This window comes from Thermobia domestica, chromosome 10, assembly GCF_964235325.1.
Source record: "Thermobia domestica chromosome 10, izTheDome1.hap1.1, whole genome shotgun sequence".
Classification (NCBI taxonomy): Eukaryota; Metazoa; Arthropoda; class Insecta; order Zygentoma; family Lepismatidae; genus Thermobia; species Thermobia domestica.
In genome coordinates, this window is record NC_137463.1 from 139,305,574 (window position 1) to 139,321,307 (window position 15,734).

The 15,734-nt window shown below is 36.7% G+C and overlaps 1 protein-coding gene and 1 non-coding gene across 5 annotated transcripts in view; both read left to right on the forward strand.

Moving 5' to 3' along the window:
• The window catches only part of Taf1 (TATA-box binding protein associated factor 1), a 726,438-nt gene that overhangs the window by 245,963 nt on the left and 464,741 nt on the right, over positions 1-15,734 (forward strand). For all 4 annotated transcript variants that reach the window (XM_081728611.1, XM_081728610.1, XM_081728612.1 and 1 more), the window contains one exon: positions 11,356-11,540. In XM_081728611.1, the coding sequence (XP_081584737.1) occupies positions 11,356-11,540 (185 nt within the window). The remainder of the gene's footprint in view (positions 1-11,355; positions 11,541-15,734) is intronic.
• Positions 9,444-9,515, forward strand: TRNAR-CCG (transfer RNA arginine (anticodon CCG)). The gene has a single exon. It is a non-coding gene; the product is annotated as a tRNA-Arg (tRNA).

A 15,734-nucleotide genomic window follows, 5' to 3' on the forward strand; every position in this document is an offset into this window, starting at 1 on the left:
TTAAATTTCACTAAAGCGATTTGATCACTTCCTTGAGAATTTCCAGTGATACCACGAATAAAAGTAGTTCCTTTAAGTATTTTATGCTTATTACTTAAACTATTACCAGAAATTAAGCTAACAGTGCTGCCTGAATCCAATAGAAATAAATGCGGCTTATTATCAATATATGCTTTAACATGAGGCAAATCAGCTTCATATTGAATAGGAACATAATATCGCTTACTATTTCTAACATTATTACACATATTATTGTCTACTTTATTCCTATTATTCGATTTAACATTCTCATTTACATTGACAGAAGCAGGAGGCAACGAATGAGCAAAGGATGGAGAGGATGCATGAATGGGATTTCTTCGCTCCAAACGCGAATGCTCATAAGATTGTATACACACAGATTTTCCTTTGTGTGCGTGAGAAACTTTTGCGAGCGCAGTTCGTTGCACAAGGCTTTCTAACTGGACTTTGATACCGTCTAACTGAGCTATCAATGTATTTTTTTCTTCAGGCTAACTTACAATTTCATTTTCGTTCTGAATATTAACATCTAAAGTATTTTCTTTTTGCTGTATAGCATTCTTACTAACAGGATGTATATTGTATTCGTTTGTTATTGCAAGGACTTCGATTGCTGACTACGCATGCTGACAAGAAAATTAACTCTTTCCTCGAGACCTAAGGACTTTGCTAACTCAATAACAGACTTATACGATTTTCTTACAACTACAGAATAAAATGAACGCAATAACCCATCGATTATCAAGTTAATTTGTTCGGTCACTGGCATCTTCGGATCGTACTCGAGTATTAATTTCCACTTATGAAAAATGTAATCTAAAACAGATTCAGAATCTGACTGTTCTCTATTTCGCATTCCTTGCTCTAAAACTTGCGAAACTATGTTATCTTCATAAGCCTCTATTAATTTCTTCTTAATCTGAACGTACATGAGATTATCATATTCTGCGGTTGATTGTAAAGCTAGCAGATAAGCACGAGCCCCGTTTTCTAAGCAATACGGCAACAAATGACGTTTCTGTACATCACGTAGGTTATGAAGGACAGAAAAATCCTCAAAATGACTAAAAAATGACTGAACTGACTCGTTCAATTTGCCGGAAACTTTGGGGGGTTCTACTAAACGATCTATAGCAGAAGACATAATACTAGTATTCTCCATTATATCTATTTTCAAAATCACACTTATAATAAATATCTTACACTACTATGTATATATATCCAACACCACAAAGAAAAACAAAATATAATAACTTGGCAAAATTTTCTCTTCTCACCCACTTATCATTCGATTAAAATACAACAAAACAAAAAATTACTCTAACAGAGCAAATGAATAAAGTAGCGAGGGTGGGCGGGTGGCCTAAAAATAACTCTACTTAATTTCTGTCGACAAACTAAAATTACACAGTACAAATTACTCAAAATTTGGGATCTTAAAGCATCTACCGAATATTTAGAATCGTAATTTATCGAAATTTTAGGATCGTAACAAAGGCGTAAGCCTCACAGCATCTCCATCATGTGCCGGTGCTGTGTCATCAGTTGTAGCTCAAAATACGTAATAAATAAATGCAACAAAATGGGGATGGAACTGATGCACAACACGGTACTTAACTGTAAAATTGTGGTTGAATTTAAATAAAATTCAAATGCTTCTAATTTAGAAAAATGACTAGTTGAGGGAAAGGGTGAGAGAAAGAGAAAGGTTATGACTAAAAGATAAGGGATGAGCACTAGCCTGACATATCCAACGAAGCTGGCGTCGTCCTGGTCATCTGGAATGAATATCTGGAGAAGTCTGGATTAGCTGGTGACAGTCAACATCTGGATCTTAATCCTGTTGAACTGCAAGGGGCGTCGATGATGCGTCTTTGCGATGTTGTCCTCCTACACCTTCATTCTACTACTCTGGTGACAAACTTAAAGGTGTCTGCGGCGATGAACCGTCAGAATGGTACTCTTTGACTTGTGGAGTCGGTGGTCCTCCAATGGTGGGATCCGTTTCTCTCCAATGATCCTGCACCTCTCTTGATCGCGTGTCGAATACCCCTTGTTGTTCTGTTCCTCGTGGTTTTGATCAATTAAAGAATGATGACCTAATCGGGAAGTATCAGGCTGTGCTTGAAGGTATGCGGAAAGGAAAGAAGGAAGCTAGTGGAGTTTATTTAACAAATATGCATTTACAACAGGTGTCTGAGAATGTACACTTCTAGTCAAAGTTTTCAAAAGTTCATGTTTCTTTATATCCAATACATAGTTACTTCATTTCCAATAGACAGATACTTCACACAATTATCATTGAAACAAGTTTTTGTGTTGTATTCAGAAAACAAAGGGTTCTTTACTAAATTGCGGTTCTGAAATTAAAATATCGCAGACATTCGTTAATACATACAGTACATGTTGGTTCTCAGTCTTCGTAACATGAGTTTTACAAAAAAAAAAAAAAAAAAAAAAAAAAAAAAAAAAAAAAAAAAAAAAAAAAAAAAAACTTCGAACAAACTTCAGTTGCAGGATAAATTTGGCTCCAACTTAAGTGTTTTTTAAAAGTAATTTGAGATATGGGTCGTTCAGAGCACAAGGATCCAAGTCAATTTTCAAAAAGGTTCATTTTTGCTCAACAAACGTAGTATCTTCGTAGCGAAGAGTCCGAAATAAATGAACCAAAAACCACGTGAAAAGGTGTAGTGTGGGCTAGAGTTTCATAGGACAACCGCTAGACAAGGTGTTTGTAGAACGGGAGAACAGGAGGGCTAATTTCCCCCTTCCTGCACATAAATTTAAGAAAAAAAATGAAATGAAATCTTTGAGTTTTATGTCCCACGGTTATGCCGGTTAGGCTAAAGGAGACGGTGATGATAAGTAATGAATGAAATGGTGGAATGAAGAAAGTGGGAGGAAACGGGAGAACCCCAAGGAAACCCACGCACACGGTGTTTGTCCACCACAAAGTTCACTTGGCGGGGGCTGGGATCGAACCAGGGACCCCAAGCACCAGAGGTGAACGCTCTACCACTGAGCCACCGCGGCCCCCATAAATTTAAGATATTGTGTACGCTGCAACGTGAGAAAGATTAACAAGTTAAGTTCCAAATGTCATTGTCAATGATGCCTAATTACATTGAATAAATGCAGGGTGTGTCAAAAAGAATACACCGACGGAAAACGTCACATATTCGTAACCACGAATCCGAAAAGAAAGAGAGAAAACTACTTGACAAGGTGCAATCTAGAGTTTTATATTATTACTGCTAGAGAGGGGCGTCCGTTTAAAGGTCATCCGCCTTCCTATCGCCTACCCTGAATTTCAAATTTTGGGACAGTAATGCAGATTTAGAAACCTTTTGCTGAGCAAAGTCCAACAGAAAAAAATTAAGTCCTTACACCGAATAAATAAGGAGTTTGATCAGTTAAAATCCATTTTCATTGGCCACAAGAAGCTATAGGCTTATATTGCTCTTTTGTATTTTTTTTTTCTTTTTGACCCAAGGATTCCAAAGGTGGCTCTATTTTCGAGTTTCGGGCCTGCTTAAAATTCTGGAAATTGTGCCTAAGCAACTTTCCAGTTTTGATCATCTATATTTCCTCCGTATTTATTCAGTATAAGGACTTCAAACGTGTTCAAACGTGTGATTTTCCGACTAAATAGGCCCACAGCATGTCAATAGAGATACAATCCCGCGGTCTTTGAGCTGGGATAGTACTTAACAGTTTGGCCGGTGGTTGTTGATCTGGTTTCATTCGAGCGCATGTGATACAGTCTCTAATGAAATTCTTAAGTGAGTTTCTCAATCCCATCCAATGGAATGCCTTTGGTATAAGCGCTGTTGTGCGATCTATACCGGGTGCCCTACATTGGTATGGTATGCGGTGAGTATGTTGTGTACCAAAACTGATAATTCCACTTATTGAGATGATGAAAGTCCCGAATAAGCAAGACGTTATTTTCTAATTTGTAATGCTGTTTCCAAGATTCTACTATTTCGAAATTCTATTTCATCCACTGTTCCTTCTAAAACTCGTATAACATTTACATAGTAGGGTGGGTCGAAAACAACGATTTCTTTCAAATCGAATTCTAATAGTGCGGAAAAGTTGGACCATCTATCGAAATGTGTAAGTGCTGTTTTTTTTTTTTTTTTTTTTTTTTTTTTTTTTTTTTTTGAATCGCGTAATATCTTCAGTTCGCGCATTCAGGTTAAAATTTTACCAAATTGTCAAAAATCGTACTTTTTTTGGAACACCCTGTATAGAACACAGGTTGCTTCTGATAGTTGTAATAGAGCGCTAGTTCTGAAGTAGGCATGTAACAATACACAGAAGAAAAGAAAATCAACATCGGATAATATCTTCAGTTCTTGCTTTAAGGTCAAAATCTCGTGAAATTGTAAAAAATCGCAATTTTTTGGAACACCCTGTATAAAATAGTTTATGTTGTTATGGTTTTAATATGGCGGTTATATTTTTCCCAACCATGCGGGAATATTCAGAAAAAAAGAAAATAGAAATTGGATAGTATCTTCAGTTCGTGTATTGGAACTTAAAAATCGAAAATTTTACCAAAGGAATCATTTTCTATGTTTTCGATCTGAGCATGCAGCTCTTCGCTCATTTCTGATCTTAGAAATGACCTAGAACTCACCACGAGGAGGTGGCTGCACTTCGAGTTCCACCCACACCCTACCATTGTAGAAGTTTCAAATTTATTTCTTTTGTATTTCGAGCATAACTTTAAAATCAGACTTCTTACTAAAATCTGGCATTATAAAGCCTGACAAAAGTGTGGTCCGAATAAAACCATCTCTGTTTAAGGAGCCACACACTTTTGTAGCAGCCTCTGTTACAAGTTTAACACATCTTTCTACGGACTGGGTGTGACATGGAAATTTTACGTAGTCAAACTCTGGTAGTTCTTTTGTCTTTAGAAATGACAAAATACTCGCTGTTTTTACATGAGCCATTATTGGTGGTGATGAAAGTTTACACGTTGACCAATCTATCAATTCGGTATAGTCAGTTGCTTCAAAATTGAGATCAGGTGGTAAAAAGTTTCTCTGTTACTATTACCATATTAAGCTCGTGGTTTTCGTCGTGGACGCGTAACGTAAAAATCGTATTTACTTTTCTAGTATCTCTTCATGTTTTCTTTTTTCCTCCCTCTCTCTTTCCCAGCTATGCCACGACGAAGACGAATCTATCCGTACCCATATTTCTGTATGGCCGAGGCTGGGAGACGACGGATAAAAATATAGGTACCGTAAAAGAGAATAATGTATTGGTGAACTAAAAACTAACCTCGCAAGCAAATGAAATTCTACATCATAGCATAATGATTTTGAACAAATTACAAGTGAAATAATATTAATTATAGAAATGAAGAATCTCTACTTGAATTTATACAGCGGTTGATAAACCTGTATGCAAACATAAGGTGGCTAATACGTCGGTGAATATATATTAAAGTACTCACTATGCTCTGCAACTGGTCAACTTGTTTTGAGATTGAGTTGGTCCCAGTGTCGCAAATCGAACAATCCCAAAAAGGTCCGCTGTAGTGTTCCGTAAGCGGTGATCCACGTTCATTCACGCCGATGCGTTCACACTCTCGCATTCAATAATTCAGATCTGGCTTAAAATTATCTTCGTTTACACACTGTCACTCAAAATATGACGATACGGAATAACACCAAAATATTTGCGAGTATCGCACAGTCTGCTGTCCGTGTTGCTTTACTAATCATAACATTACTACTAAACTGAGAAGTTCGCTCTTACGCATACTGAGTTCTTTTTACACTTGAATGTAATTATTTAATTTCCGAATAATAACTTAACTTTTGATGCTCAATCCGTACAGGGGAGCGCATATAAAGAAATGACACAGGTCAACGACGCACCCAACATACGTTCGTGGGTGCCTTACCGAGCAACGACCAAAAGAGGTCGTGCGTCCAAGCGAACATAAACACCACTGGAGGTTTTTTTAGCTAATTATGGTAGGTATATGGCCAGCCGGGGAAATCCCGATTTTCACTCGTAACATTGGGACCAGAATCATGGCTAAAAATATCGATGAGTCTTTCCTGTGGAACGAACGCTGAGCGAGTTTCTTAATTTTCTTTACCATATAAGGAAGTCCTGGGCGATTTGATTGAAACCCAACGCACCAACACATAGACAAACATATATAAAAAAATGAAATGAAATCTTCAATGTTTACGTCCCATGATTATGCCGGTTAGGCCAAAGGAGATGGTGATGGTGAGAAATGAATGAAATGGTGGAATGAAGAAACTGGGAGGAAACGGGAGAACCCCCAGAAAACCCACGAGCACGATGTTTGTCCACCACAAAGTCCACACGGGGCGAGGGCAAACATATCAAACTTGTGAGAGAAGCAGTTCTTTTACATACGAGATTCGTTTAATAAGTTTAAAATAAGAACTGTTTTTCCTGTTTCGATTAAAAGCAATAGATGAGCTTCGGAAAAAGGTGACAATATATATGGGCACTATAGTTACTATAGCTAGAATAACAACACTAATATAATTTTTATGATTTTATAAAATTTGAAATTTTGTAATTTTTGCAGTGTTTGGTGTTTGATACCTCTGGTGGGACATGAAATAAATAGCTTAGAGCGTGAGGCACCTGAAAGTACCACCTGAAATACCGAAGAAAGAGAAACACTAGCGGTATACGGTTTGCGGTGAGCAGCAGTATCAAATGGGGCTGGTCAAAACGAGTATAGTGTTGTAGTTAAAATGTCGACAAATAGGGCATCGGGAATAAAAGTTTTTTGTAAAGGAACAATAGAAAAAACATGAATATCAAGAAAGGATACCGCGGAGAAATACAACGCTGCTTGTCCCATGCTTTTACTGCACATAGTGACGGAGATGTAACCGTGGAAATGGTTGTAAACAGAAAAGCAAGTGACCACTTTACCGTCAGTACTTCTATACGCATGCTGTCTGAGGTGTCTAATAGAGCAGTCTTGACGTGTAGCAAGTTGCGTTTGCCGAGCTACAGATCGTGCTAGCTCATAGCAGGAGGTCGTAGTATTAAGAATGAAGACACAGAAAAAACGGACATGATCCTGATCTATGGAGAGTGCCTCAAAAGCCTGCCGTGTACGCAAACATATCCGGACAGACGGCAGCTATCACATCTTTTTGGTAAGATCTTTGTGATATTAAGGGACACCAAAGTGTAACACTGCGACAAAGTGTGCAGTAGAAGCCAATTATATATGAGGAGGGTGCAACAAATGCTCGAACCGCTTTTACTGTGAATCCACGCATTAGCTCTGTCATATTGCCAGGGACGATGGTATGAATCATCGAAGTATATTACATATTCTGCATACACATGCGTTTCACCAATATTATATATTCATCCATTGAAAACTACATGAGAATGATTTTGTGAAACGCGTTCAGTTTTGCACATGGGTGTCATTACACGATACACCAGACTTGTCGCGTATCGTATTCACCGACGAGGCAATCTTTACCAATCATGAAAACCTTAACCTAAGGAACATACACTATTGGTCTGTAATAAATCTACATTGGTTTCGCAAAGTGGAACTCTAGCGCCCGTAGAGGGTTAACGTCTGGAGTGGAATAGTGCGTACTGACGGATACATATACAGTTGTTAGAAAATGAACTGCTAACACTATTAGAGAATATACCTCTTCATACAAGGAGGAAATCTGGTATCAACATGACGAGTGCCCAGCTCACAATGCACGACGCACTACAAGGACGGAAGGGACCTGTCAAATGCTCTGCTCGTTCTCTAGATTTGTGCTCTTAGACTTCTTCCACTGGGAGAAACGAGTAACATTATCTACCAGGATGTGCGAATATCACCAGACGATAAACAACAACGCATTAGTGCAGCATATAAGTCATTTCACATGCGATACTACATTCTGTAGAACGATCTTTGCGTGTACACTTTGATGCCCGTATCGCAGCGGACGGCCACCAATTTGAACATACACTTTGACAGACTAGGTTTACGCTCATTGGACATGTCAATCTCTATGGTTCTTCGACATACTGTCATGCTCTTTGTCATTACGTTCTGTACATTGTCAAATAAATGGTGCTCACAATGTCTCATGTTTTCTTCTTCCTTCTCGCAGGCCACACGTTCGTGTTTCTTCGTCTCTTCCCACGATTTCTGACAGCTCATACGTATCACAGTACTGGCGATCAAGTGGGTCAGTTGTCTTTCTGTTTACAACCATTCCCATGGTAATGTCTCCGTTACTATGTTTAGTTGAAGCATGAGACAAACTGCGTTGTATGTCTCCACGTGTGCCCTTTCATGCTTTCATATTTTTGTCTATAGCTCCATTACAAAAAAATTACTTCGATCCTGATGCCTCATTTGTCCATGTTTATTCTATCACATCATACCTCCGTTTGATGACTAGCCCAATATGATGTAGCTATTTACTGCAAACTGTATATTTCTAGTGTTTCTCGTTTCTTCGGTATTTGAGGTGGTACTTTTAGATGACTCACACTCTATATAGTTTTAATTTATTATTTCTATTTTAATGTTAAATGATTTACACTTTAGAATAAGCTTGTAAGATTCAAATAAAAAGTTAATTTTGAAATTGAAGTAAAATTAGTTACCAATAACGAATAAAAATGAAATAAAGTTTTAACGCTATGGAGCATGGGCCCCTGAGTGAGAATAATCAAAAGTGCGATAGGGTGCTGCAAATGCTACTTCGGAGTACTCCGTTTTCTCCCGCTTTCTCATTCCATCAATTCTTCCATCACTATTCATCATCCGTCCCTTAGCGTAAAGGACCTAATCGTTTGACATTTAACTGAAAAATTTAATTTAATTTTCCTTCTCAGGTTCCAAAGTTCGTATAAAAGAAAGAGGAAAAGTAACCGAAATATATAAAGCAACTCAAATATAAATTATTTAATTGTTAAAAATATTACTTACAGCGGCGCCTATTTCTGAGTAACTTGTGTGTGGGGATTGGGTAAGGGGAAGTATATGTATTTCGTTCCTAGATATCCAAATAAAGATCCACGCAAAAATGTCCAATCATGGGGACCAACCGACCAAGCGAATTTTTTTGAGGCAAACCCCCCGACCTCCCAGAATCGATGCCCATGAATCCTCATATGATACGGAAATATGAATTTTACTTGCTGCTTATGAAACTTTATATTTGTTGAAAGTATTTACTAAACACTATGCACGAAAGACCATGCTTTAGCAACTGAAATATATATACTGTATATATATATATATCATTGAGTCTATTTGTTCATTGTAATAAACAAAAGTTTTCATCAAATAAGTAGCATGGCATACTGTAATATTATTTGAAATAAACTTTATGTGTTACTAATATTTGATAATGGGGGGGGGGGGCACGATGGCTCAGTGGTAGAGCGTTCACCTCCGGTGCGTGGGGTCCCTGGTTCGATCCCAGCTCGCGCCGTGTGGACTTTGTGGTGGACAATCACCGTGCTCGTGGGTTTTCTCGGGGTTCTCCCGTTTCCTCTCACTTTCTTCATTCCATCATTTCACTCATCTCTCATCATCACCGTCTCCTTTAGCCTAACCGGCATAACCGTGGGGCGTTTCATTTCATTTTTAATATTTGATTATTTAACAATGTAAAACAATCAAAGTGATTTCATAACTGGTATAAAGAATACAAGAAATTAGGAAAACTTCAACTCCCATTTCCAACGTTCTTCCACGGTAGCCATTCCACGTCATTTAAAGGGTAATAAGTTACTCTAGTGTCGCGAAGCGGTAAATTGTTCAGTTAACATTAACATCTAAAATACGATATTCTCAACTAAAGCATTTCATTTAAAGCGTAATAAATAGCAGGCCAAAACACATGTCCATTGGAACAGACAAAAAGGGCTCTGAAAGAGTTAGAAGTCGGATATTTGAAGAGACCGCTTTCTTCCCTGTTTCTGAGCTTTGAAAGTTTTGAGAGCTATTGATGAAGTCGTATATGTATTCATTTCCATTGTTAATGGTATTATGTGCTAGCAGTATTACATACATTTTAATCGTTATGCAAGGGAACCCGGAATTCCCAGTAATTTGACTTTCATTGTGTATAGAAAATATGAAATATACATATATACACACGTCTTTGTATACTTAATTTGGTACAATGTCCGCGAATCGAAAAAAAAAAATCTGTTCTAAAGTTTTGAGTTTGGAACCGAAAGATACAATTTTAGATACCAGTCTAGAAGCTGCTGATCTTTAATTTACTGTGCTATTACAGCATTATCTCACACAGTAGAGTTATATCATTTCTAAAGTGAGTAATTGTATAATTCGTCGTTCATTTCTGAATTTTAACTTTCTAATGGTTTCAGTTCTTTTTTCACTTAGAAAAAAATAAAACAATAAACCATGAACCATGAATTTCTACATGAAGTATATCTATTACGTGTTGGCGTGTATTTCATTTTATTGTAAATTATCTAGAACACGCTTGGGTTCACGGAAAATAACAAACATTATGAGATCGAGTTCGTTAATAGTCGAGTTTGATCCCTGATTCAGACACACATGAACCCGCTTTAACTGTAGGTCTACGTCTGGAAATGAACTTTAAATAAACTAAAAATACATAAAACATGCTTGCAATTCGGGAAATGATTGCTGATACTATCCCCAATTGTGATGAGTGTTTGCGAAAACTGACTTCTGAAGAGATTGGTAATATGTAAAGTCATCGAAACAATTATCAGTTGAATATCGACGTATAACAACGATAATAATAATAATAATAATAATAATAATAATAATAATAATAATAATAAACTTGTTGAATCAGAGAAAGGTTGAACTCTCGTCATGAAAGCTTAAAATAACAATTATCTCTCTCTCTCTCTCTCTCTCTATATATATATATATATATATATATATATATATATATATATATATATTCTGTCTGAAGTAAGACTAAGTGCAAGAAAATTTGACAAATCATTTGTTATTTCGAAGCAAGCTTATTTCAGTTTCCACAATGGAAATTAGTTTGTTGGAAGATAATGAAAAATAGTTTACTTTCATTACTATCAATGGAATACTCTTTAAAGGGTCATTGTCATATGTCATTAGTTATTTCCCTTGTAGAAACTGTGAAACTTACATTAGAAATTAGACAAACATAATATTAAATTGAATACAAACTCTATACAATTAGAACAGGCAATTAGTCTCTTTATTTAAATAGATATACAAAGTAAGTATTTTTTTAAAAAAAAAAAGAAAGATAAGGTATATAATTCTTTATTTTACAGGTGATGCAAAAGCTAAATTGTAAAACGAATGCTGCTGGCTGGGTTCCTAGTAGTTTTAATCGGACTGCTCAAGCATTTAGTCAGCCTGGGAAGGGAATGCCTCCAATCATCAGTGGAGGTATCAAGCTTGGAACACAAACGCCGAATTCCAATAGTACTAATAAATCTGGAAAATCACAACAGAGGTATGTTTTTTTCTAGTTTTAATATTAGTTGTCTTCAAGAAGAAATGAATTAGTTGTTTCTAATGGTTTGGACAGAGATATTATTTACAGTCTTATCTACTAATTCAACAATTTTTACCATTTTAAATAGTCTAATCAAAATATTTTATAGTAAGGATCCCCATTTCTTTCTCATTCTGCAAAGCATTTTTTTCCATTATTTTTCTATATCATATTTATGAAAGACAAAAAAGGCAGTTTGCATCACGCTGATTCTTAATAGTAAACAGTTACGCTAATAAATGTACCTGCCTGCCTGTCTGTTACCAACAAATGGGACTAGCATGCAGACAACTTACAGATTTGATAGTATTGTGATTATTTCACCGCAACTTACGGGTATGTGCACCCAACCACAAAAGTATCTTCCCCCGCCCCCAAAGTGCTCTAATTACGTTACTTGGGGTCCAGATAATTTGCAGTTGTAAGAACGCCTAGACAGCTGCAACCCAACTTACACGTAACTTTTCTCGGCACTGACAGCAGTTGGTAGCCCGGATCCAGGTGTTTATCCAGGTAAATTTGTAAAGTAGGTGACTGACGAAACAGTTCACCTTTTTAAGATAAATCTCTATGGTTCTGGTCGTGTTTCCCAAAGAACACCATATATTTACCTTAATATTGCGGTGTATGTAATGTATTATTTCTTTATATACTGTATGTTTAGAGAAATAAAAATACTGACCACGCATGAATCAGAAAATGCTTGAAAGTAGCTGAAAATATCAAATCTAGAACGACTGCTGGAAATAAGTTAGTAAATGATTGCCTTCATTGAGAGACCTCCAATTCTCCTCATTCCAACATCTTTTTCTTTCTGGAGAAGAGAAGATCTTGCTTGTCACACTGAGTATGTATTGAAATTGAAACATTTGAAAAAGTTAGAACCTGACCGGGATTTAAACCCGGGTCCGCCGAATAGAAGTTCAATGCGCTAACCACTTACCTACCGCGTCACTTCATCTTCCATCTAAACTATTAGCTAGTTAAAAGCATTGCATATAAGACTATACACAAAATACTCGTACTAATATTCGTATAAGGAGACGCTACTTATGAGTGTTACAATGACTTACTCGAGGTTTCCTTCTTGAACTCAAAAACAAGTGATATAGACCTTCGTCAATGAGGAAAATATCACGAAAAGTTCTTCAAGATGAGGCTACCTCATCGTTTTTAACTGGTCCCGATTTACATTACTGCAATTCTTCCTCACCGTAACTTCTAATTTCTAAATAAGAAAAGCCGGCAGACATTATTTTCGCATTCTTTGAATTGCATCAACACGTGTAGAATAGTGTGTGCTATGTTTATCTGACATAACTATTAGTTTATTTTCTTATCTTTGTATGAGGAATAGATGTCAAAGCGTGAAAGCAGAAAACTGCCATATCAGTTACCCGGGTTCGAATCCCGGCTTGATATTTATTTTTTCTTTATTGGAAGGTATTGTTTACGTTATTATTATTATTATTATTATTATTATTATTATTATTATTATTATTATTATTCAGTGGCGGCTCGTGCTTTGAATTTTAGATGGTGCACAATACAGGGTGGCCCAAAAGTAGGTATATACCCCTGCATTGATCAAGTATAACATTCTAGTTTATGAGTTTATTTGCTCCGGCTCTTCTGAGCTTAAGATATAAGTAAATACATTAAGAACAAATAATAAAGAAACTAAGTCTATCTGATGGATAACAATAAGAAATGATATTAAATGCAATGAGCTGATCAGTACGGTACTGTATACCTACTTTTGGACCACTCATGACCTCGTATTTTTCATTATTATTAATATTATTATAAATAATAGTAATAGAGCACAGGCTATAGGTTAGTGGCGATTCATGACCCAAAGATTTAGTAATGAGAAAAGTACTAGGTATTTCTCAATTAATAAATAGAAAATTTAGTGTAAAGAAAATAAAAATATTTACCCTACTTGTAAAGAAAATCCATTCTTCTTTCTTTGCTTCTGGCAAACTTTTCAATAACTTTGTTATTGAAGTCCTTGATTCCCATAATAAAGTCTCTTTCAATTGATAGCATTGCAAGAGCAGATAACCGTTCCTGAGACATCGAATTTCTCAGAAATGTTTTTACACGTTTCAATGTGCTAAAGCAACGTTCTGCTTCTGATGTTGTCATTGGAATTGTAACGATAATTTTTAGAAGTTTTTCACATTCACTAAACGTTGATGACAAATTATTTTCACAAATGAAATCTAATAAACAGAGAGCACCAGACATTGCTCTGAACTCTTGCATACCGTAAATTACACCAAGTTCCGTTCGAAGTTTTTTCAGATCAAAGCAAGGATACGCGTCACATGTCGCTTGCAACTGTTCGTCAGGGAAATGTGTGTGTTGTACTTCAAAAAGTTGTTGGGGATAACCAGAGAGGCTGCAGTAAGGTGTCCACTGAAGCTAAATCTGTTTTTGGCCTGGCAAACAATAACATCACACACCTCTTTCGCTTCTCTTTTCCACGCGGAAATGTATTTTCTCCTTTTCTCAGGTGGTTCACATTCAACGTCACCAATATTCTCTCGGACTTCCAATATCTTTCGCTCAAAAGATTGAAGAATCTCTCTGACGTAAACAGCATCAATGTCTCGTTTCTGCAATTGATTGTATAAGATGTCGACGTGAGGCATTATAGAATGAAAAAATGACAGCCAAAAGTTGAAACTTTCCCTTTGTAAAGTTTCAATATGACGGGATGCTTGGTCGATGGTACTATTATTCAAGTCTGTATTTTGGATTGTTTCGAAGCACCTAATCAGCTCTTCTCTATATTCATAAACAGTGTTCACACTCCGCAAATTAAAATTCCATCTCGTTGGAACAGATCGTGGCAACCGCTTTCTTACTATGTCGTCCAATATAGATGTCCGCTGTGGAGAATTTGAAAAGAAAGTACAAATACCCTGTAGATTTGCAAAGAAAATCTTGACGTTTCTATTAGTCGACGCTGCATTTAACATAATCAAATTGAGTTGATGAGCATGACAGTGAACGTAAGCAGCACTTGGATAATCTTTTTTCACAATAGCCTGTACACCACCAGAAGAACCACTCATTACTGCAGCACCGTCGTATGTTTGTGATATCAACTTTTCTTTATTATTTACCACGTGGAGACCAACTTCTTCAATAATACAAGAAGCCAAAGTTCGAGCGTCGTGTTTAGAGGGAGTGACAAGTTCCAAAATCGTTCCACTGGTTTGCCATTGACAATGTACCTGTAGACAATCATCATTTGAAATACGTTAGCTACGTCACTTGTTTCATCTGCTATGACTGATAAAAATTCCGCCTCTCTTATTTCCTGAACGATTTCTTCATGGCATACTTCAAGCATGCAGTGGAGAAACTCATTTTGTATAATTTTTGAGATACCCTTAAAAACTGTTGCGCTTTCTAAATGACTTTTGAGAGCGCTGTCAAGTTCAGCACTAAAATTAATTAATCCACGAAATACGCCTGGATTTGAAGAAGAGTCTGTTTCATCATGCCCTCTTAAAGCCAGTTCGAAGGCGCCACAAAACCGAATGCAATTGATAATTATATTGAGCACGTACCTGTTTTGCGTCACTTTTTGATTGTGGTTCTGAATGGACAGCCTATAACCAGCATCCAGTTGAGCAGCAATATTCACATTTCCCAACACAGTTAGATTAAGAACGTGTTTTATATGGGCTGACGAATTTTCATGTTTTTTTATTTTGTCGTGCAGATGCTGAATGTCCACAACACCTTTTTTACTCCACGCATCTTCCCCTGCCCCAAACAACAAACACGGAAAACAAAACAAAGCATTTTTAATTTCACATCCACATAACCACTTATGCTGTTCGTACAAATTTGGATTAAACTTCCTTGTAAATGTTCGTTTCGCACTTCTTATTACTTGTGTTATATTGAGAGTCGGAATCGGCCTTCCGATGTTTTTCACAAGTAGCTTTGCTTCTAAACTTCTTTTTGAAAACGGCTCATTTAACAGAGACGTTACAGAATTCATTGCTACTTCACGTATATAAGGGACAGACATAATTATGCAATCACAGCAATCATGTTCCAATGAACAACAAAGACCGGTACACGCACGCACACACACATATACAAACACACAACACTACGAACAGA